This window comes from Habropoda laboriosa, unplaced genomic scaffold (assembly GCF_001263275.1).
Source record: "Habropoda laboriosa isolate 0110345459 unplaced genomic scaffold, ASM126327v1 scaffold648, whole genome shotgun sequence".
Taxonomy (NCBI): domain Eukaryota; kingdom Metazoa; phylum Arthropoda; class Insecta; order Hymenoptera; family Apidae; genus Habropoda; species Habropoda laboriosa.
In genome coordinates, this window is record NW_017100857.1 from 80,078 (window position 1) to 87,167 (window position 7,090).

The 7,090-nt window shown below is 27.0% G+C and overlaps 3 protein-coding genes across 3 annotated transcripts in view; all 3 read left to right on the forward strand.

The window, feature by feature from the left end:
* The window catches only part of LOC108577361, a 2,750-nt gene extending 547 nt beyond the window's left edge, over positions 1-2,203 (forward strand). Inside the window, exons 2-7 of the mRNA XM_017940501.1 lie at positions 30-197; positions 288-482; positions 684-983; positions 1,545-1,819; positions 1,934-2,005; positions 2,093-2,203. Coding sequence (XP_017795990.1) covers positions 30-197; positions 288-482; positions 684-983; positions 1,545-1,819; positions 1,934-2,005; positions 2,093-2,203 — 1,121 coding nt within the window. The remainder of the gene's footprint in view (positions 1-29; positions 198-287; positions 483-683; positions 984-1,544; positions 1,820-1,933; positions 2,006-2,092) is intronic.
* Positions 2,204-2,849: 646 nt separating this feature from the next.
* LOC108577430 (zinc finger protein 484-like) lies at positions 2,850-5,731 on the forward strand. Its single transcript, XM_017940575.1, has 5 exons — positions 2,850-4,038; positions 4,115-4,200; positions 4,258-4,573; positions 4,857-4,960; positions 5,024-5,731. Exons 1-5 carry the CDS (start codon positions 2,850-2,852, stop codon positions 5,729-5,731), a joined length of 2,403 nt encoding a protein of 800 aa, XP_017796064.1.
* Positions 5,732-6,288: 557 nt separating this feature from the next.
* LOC108577455 (E3 ubiquitin-protein ligase TRIP12) overlaps positions 6,289-7,090 on the forward strand; it is a 13,440-nt gene continuing 12,638 nt past the window's right edge. The window contains exon 1 of the mRNA XM_017940608.1: positions 6,289-6,361. The gene's annotated coding sequence lies outside the window, so the exon portion shown is untranslated. The remainder of the gene's footprint in view (positions 6,362-7,090) is intronic.

The following is a 7,090-nucleotide window of genomic DNA, read 5'->3' on the forward strand; positions in this document are numbered from 1 at the left end:
ATAATTAAAATGTATATTAATTTTCACAGAAGCAAAAGAGCAAGTATTAGCAAATTTGGCTAATTTTGCTTATGATCCTATTAATTATGGATACATGAGACAACTCCAAATAATAGATTTATTTCTTCATACTTTATCAGAAGATAATTTAAAATTGATACGTTTTGCAGCAGGTGGTATTTGCAATGTAAGTACTGGTAAGTACATAATTGTTATAAAATAAAGATTCTCTTATTACTAAAAAAAACATGCACATAATAATTATTAAAGTAAAAATTATATTTTAGATCCAATAAATAAATTGTACATTTTACGTAACCAAGGTATACAACTGCTGACATCACTACTTACTTCTCAAGACGAAGATATCATACTGTCAGTACTTACTAGTTTAATATTCTTAATTACACATGAAACTAAAAATGAAATAACAGCTGAAACAATTGAGAAGATATCTGATCTATCAAATCATGAAAATAATCGTATTAAAAATTTAGCAGTAGTATTTTTGAATGATTATATTGGAGTAAAAGATAAAACAGGAATTTCAAAAACAACATAGAACATATTTCAGTAGAATATACCTAATTGTACATTAATATTTAAAACTTAAATTGAAAATAAAATGAAGTTGTCAAGATCATTTTTTGAATTATTAAAAAGATATTGTACAGGAGCTTCAGATGTTCTAAAAAATGTAAAAATTGGTGATAAGGTATCAGTTTATAAAAAAGTTACAAAAGATGATATATTAAATTTTGCTAAATTAACTGGTGATTACAATCCACTACATGTTGAGTCATCAAACAACCTTGTTCATGGTGCTCTTCTTAATGGCTTAGTGTCAGGAGTACTTGGTACAAAAATACCAGGTCCAGGAACCATAGTAGTTGAACAAAATCTTATATTTCCAGCACCATGTTATGCTGATGATATAATAGAAATAGAAGTGCAAATTGTTTCTACAAGAAAAATTATGAAATGTGAATATACTTGTATTGCAAATGCAGAAAAAATTGTTTTGAAGGGAAGTGCAAAACTTATTAAAAAGTCATGAAGTGTCAATATGTAATACAGTGAACATGTATGATTTTATTAATAAAGAAATAATATAAACTCTTTTGCTGTATGCATTTCTGTATTTTAAAGTTGTATTCATATTAAATGAATAAAGGATTTATATACAACATGGATGCAGAAGTACAGCATTATGAAATAATGCTTATTAAGTATATGACCCATTTTGATTGCTGACTTAGCAAAACAAAGCAGCTTTAACAAAACCTGCTTCAATTCAATGACTTTCATTATTCCATGCAAGTAATACACTAAATTCAACCAATGTAAGTATGCTTAAGTTAATATATTATCATATTTTACTAACATTTTACAATTCAGTACAAAGGTTCTTAATTTTTCATATTTCTAACATAACTAATAAAACTTTCTTTATTTGTACTTTTCTTTAAATGATTACAATATACAATACTCAAATAAAATAATACATAGGTACAAAAATTTATTTTAGTAAAATGTTTTTACAGATAAAATGTATCCAGCACTTTTACTACTAGTCCTTTACTTTTCATCTGCATTTGCAGATAATGAAACTAAACCAAAAACTCTAAATAATACTCTTATAATTTCAACTACTGAGTCTCCAATTGGTTGTGTTTGTGGAATTTTTTTAAGTAGACAATTTAAAAAGGATAGTAAAGAACCACCTATAGGAAATCCTGCTGTTGTTTATGATCAGCCTCAAACATTTTTCTGTACTCCAATTGGGAATAAACTTTGTACAAATAAATGTTTGGAAACAGTAAGTCAATCTATAATAGCATATATTTGTGATTACATACATATTTCATTCAAATCATTGTTTTAACTTTTAATCTGTAATTCAAATATAGAATGTGTTAAATATTTATTACAGATTGTTAAATACCTTCCAAACAGTCCTAAAATAATTTGTAGTTCAATAGAACATGATTGTTACAAAGAAAGGGTAAATTCTATTATATTGTCTTACAATAAACAAGTAGTTCTTTTATATGAAAATCAATCTACATATTATTGCAATCTTTTTAAACAGGCATACTTATTTATTAAAAACTGCAAAAGTGGATGGATTAATACAAATCTCTCTGCTGGAAGAGAATACTGCTGTAAGGATGGCACATCATATAAATGTCCAATTTATTAAAATAAATATATCTTACTATTTATAATGTTATACTTCTTTTTATAAATTTTAAAAAAAAATCTAATAAAAATATTTTTTCTTGCATATTTTCTTCTTAAATATCCCGCTCCTTGTCTAAATATAGCTTCAAGAGCGTTATACACACTCCACAAAGAATCAAAGGAATCCCAGATAAATATCTGAAATCCTCATTCTATAATTAGACTTTCAGATGTGAAACTTTGTTCTATTCTGTGCATTTTAAAAAAGAAAAACTTTTATTCCACTAAGTTTTTCTTTTTGATCATTGATATGTGAGGTATGATTTTGGTCTTCAATTTGTGCTATTGGGTCAAGTTCAGGCATAACCCCAATAACATTATAGATGACAATGTTAAATTTAAATTGATTAGTAACTTTAAACTTGTATCTTGTACACTCTATATTTTATCGGTCAATATCTTGTTTTTGTGAAAGTTAATTTTACTCAAACAAACAAAAAAGAAAAGATAGGAAGATCATTCATCATTTGTATCATTTTTTGAGAATGTAAAATATTATTAATAACATTATAGTGTTTTATGGAAAAAAGCAATGTGAAGCTACATTACATTTAATAGTTAATATTTTAAATAAAATATACCATAAATAAAGATTGGTAAGAAATATGTGTGCACGACTTCTAGCATGTCCTTTATGCTCACAACCAGGTTTTTTAACATTGGATGCATTGCGAACAGGATTAATAAGTGTAGCAACACGACCTCTTACATGTCCTGTGTGTAATGAAATATTGCTTGGTATTGATAAACTTACAATTCATTTATTCAGTCATACTATTAATTTGAACAGTAATAATGCAACAGAAATATCAAAACATATAAATGTTACTAGTGATAATAATCCATCAGCAGTACATACTGTACAAAATACTACTTTTCAAGATTGGAATATGTCTAAAGTGCAAATTACAGAGTCACACAAACTTCCACAAAATAACTTAAATATTCAGAATAGTTTAAAACCTTCTCAAAGCATGCAAAGTGCTAAAAATGAAGCTTCAGTATTGAATTCAGAGATTGCTATTCAAGATCAAAATGCACTGAGTCATGCATCTCAAGTGGCATTTCTGCAAGATTCAATTTGTGGAAACAAAGAGATAGATACAATTCATAGGAACAAAGAAATAGAATCAGAGAAAGACTCTCGACAAATAATACAAGATACAATAAAATTAAATTATGCTACACAGTATTATGCTAATGAAAATGTTAAACATATAAACTTTATGCAAAATTATCCTGAAACAGAATGTGAAAATGTACAAACATTTAAAACCTGGGTGCAAGGACAACATTGTGAACAACAAAATATCAATACAGTAGATAAAACAGAAATAACTACAGAAAATGAAAAATCTTGTAATAATGATCAAAATTATAATGAACAAGTGGCAACAATGAATAAACTTTTAAACATTACAACTGCTTGTACTAACATATCATTAGAAAGAGCTAATGATAAAAATACACAAGAGAATTCATCTACTACATGTAATGAAAGTCAAAATGAAAGTCTTAAACATGAAGAGATATTGCCACAATTAAAACTTATAAAAACATTATCATCAACAAATGAAAAGACTGAACGTTGCAATATATGTGGTTTTCATTTTCCTGATCATAATATTTTACTTTTACATAAACAATTAATACATATGATTAATGAAAAGAACTTAAATGTTGTACCTGAAAACTTTCTTAAAAATTATTCATGTCATCTGTGTTCTAAAGTATTTAAAATGAGAGGTAGCTTAATGGTGCATATGAGAGTAGCACATATGGGATATAATTTAGGTAATTTATTTATTTGAAATTGCATTAACCAATGCAAATATTAATTGCAAACATATTAATAGATAAATACTTCCAGGATCATTAGCCAAAGGTGGACAAATAGAACTTATATTCAATGAAAATAAGTATAATTGTCCCACATGTGGAAAAAAATTTAAGAAGGTAACTAAATTTTTATAAAATAATTTTTCTACAAATAAAATAAATTTATTATTTTAGGAACAACATGTAGTACAGCATTTAAAAACACATGAAGCTAAACAGTGGGAATGTGATGTATGCAATAAAATGTTTACAACTAAATATTTTTTAAAAAAACATAAAAGATTACATTCAGGAGAAATGCCTTACAAATGCAATATATGCAATAAAACATTCACTTTCCAACAGTCATACCATAAACATAGATTATACCATAAAGATGATAAGCCACATACATGTACAACTTGTGGTAGATCATTCAAAGAACTATCTACTTTGCACAATCATGAACGAATTCACACAGGAGAAAAACCTTTTGCATGTGAAACTTGTGGTATGTTAACTTTATAAAGAGTTGAATTCGTTTAGAAAATATTGCAAAAGCTTTAATAAGAATAATGCATGTTTTGATTTCAGTTATTACTAACAATTTAACATGGATTGTTCTGTTTCTGCAATGTATGTATAACAATGTTTTGTGATTATTACATTTTGTATGAATACAGCTTATATTTGGAAGCAATGACTTTAATATCAATGAACAGCCACTATATATTCACATGGCATACATTTTATATAAAAATGTAAAAGTTTTATTAATAATATCTATTTTTCAGGAAAATGTTTTCGTCAACGTGTTTCATACTTAGTTCATCGCAGAATTCACACAGGTGTCATGCCTTACAAATGTACAATATGTGGAAAAAGTTTTCGGTATAAGGTATGTTATAACTACAAAATGAAAAAAAGAAACATTTTTCTAACTAACTATTTATTACTACAGGTAAGTCAAAGAACTCATAAGTGTCCAGTACAACAAATAGGAAATTCACAACAAATAAATGCTGTGGATTACCAATCAGTACAACTACAAAATACACAAAGTGTGAATAATGATTTGTGTAAAACACAAAAAGATTTTTTAAAAGATAATCAATCAATGTTAAATATCATAAATAATGAAGAAAACAAATATGTTCTGATAATAAATACTCAAGGTCAGCATCTTTTAACAAAAGAGTCTAGCACAGAAAAAACATTAACAATTTCAAATAAAGAACAAAAAACAGAAGATTGTACAGAAATAAACAATGAAAATGAAGAAATAAGGAATATATGGAAATCTAATATTCCTAATAGTTCTATATTTAAGAAATCCCTAGAAACTTATAAAGCAGTATACTCAAAAAATGATAAACCATTTCAAGAAGATACAAATGATTTCTTTTCAATGGTAATGTCTCCATTTGAAAATGGATTATCTTCACCTACAGTTGAAATGCAACACTTACGAGTATCATCTCCAACACAGAAAGAAGATATATTGAAGTCTTATGACACATTTAGAAATGGATCACATGATATTGAAATGAATGTAATTCATACAAACATAGAACAAAATTTTAATAGTGTAGATAATAATACAAACAATTTACAAACTATTAATGAGGAATCTTTGAAACAACTATTGTATAGTATTAATGACAAATAATTGAATTCTCTATAAGAGAAAAGTTATTAATTATTGTTGTTACAAATAAATATAAATATATCAAAGAAAAATTATTTAATTTGACAATTGTAATGAAATCTACTGAATTTTTTCAATATATTAACATAACGGTTCACTTTTCTAAAACTATTCGTTTTTAATGAGTAAATGGTTCTACGTTTATATAAAAGCAGCATAATACTTAACTCACTGAATAAACTCCCTAATTATTTAATAATTCTACTAAATTTTCTTCCAAAATGAATGTTCGCCCACAATATTCAAATTCCTGTTTTTGCTTTCAATAATGTTTATGAAGGAAAACCCTATATATTAATTTATCTTTTTTATGAAATGAAACTATTTGCCGCTGATTGGTTGATAAAAAACGAATAATACAGATTATCCAATCACAGTTTGGAAGACGTTACATTATGGCTATATAAAGGAACGCACGTGTTTTGGTTGAGTCGACTGAAACAACCTGCATCGTGTATAATCCTCGGTCGAGATATCGTAGCAGACGACGCTCCGATCGACTTGACAGCACAGTCCGTATTTTCACGTGTCCTCTTGCACATCGCATTGCGTAACTGGAATCCGACTTCCAGGGAGGAGCTCCCTTTTTCGGTAAGTAGCTATTTCCAAACAAAACTAAAGATCAAGGAATAACCAATAATTATAACGTATTGAATGGCTGTACAACAAAATTGTTTAATTTATTTGCTAGCAGACTTCATTTATCACAAGCTGTTTTGACATAGCTCGAGAAATATTTTAGTTTATCGGCCAATTGGGCACTGCTAAACGAGGTTTTCAGCCAATCGTGGTCGATGTGTACATACTTGTCGTGATCAAACAATAGAAGTAGAACTCGACATTTGTTACGACATAATTGTGAAGTTTACGTGTTTTCACAAAAGGCTTAGAAGTGATGAAATAACAATTCTATAATTGCTTGAACATTATATTCGTGCTTAATTTAAAAATGTATTATAAGCATCATTTAATGCATCATCATTGAATGTTGTTGCGTACGTTTGAAGCAGTTGAAAGGGGTTAACAAGACTATACAAATTGTGTAAAAGTATCATGTAAAAAATAACTTTCTTAAAATTTTTTATTCATTTAAATTAATACTGATATGTATTAATTTGCATTTTACAGTAAAAATGTTCTATATATTCGTGGTAACCAAATAATATCTAAAATCTAAGCAGCATTTAAAATTTGATACATCATACGTTATCCGTTCATAAAAACTCGATTTATTTATGCTTTAATTCGTTTTTAATAATCTTTCTGCTTTTATTTTTGAGTTTTGTAGCTTTATTATGTATATTTAAAAAATAGAATAAA

What these genes read in the sequence shown, in the direction of transcription:
- LOC108577430 (XM_017940575.1), top strand. Translation starts at nt 2,850, where the DNA reads ATGTGTGCACGACTTCTAGCATGTCCTTTATGCTCACAACCAGGTTTT. An exon ending in GTGGAAAAAAATTTAAGAAG is followed by an intron (nt 4,201 to 4,257) that starts GTAACTAAATTT and finishes TTATTATTTTAG; the next exon opens with GAACAACATGTAGTACAGCA. An exon ending in GAAAAAGTTTTCGGTATAAG is followed by an intron (nt 4,961 to 5,023) that starts GTATGTTATAAC and finishes TTATTACTACAG; the next exon opens with GTAAGTCAAAGAACTCATAA.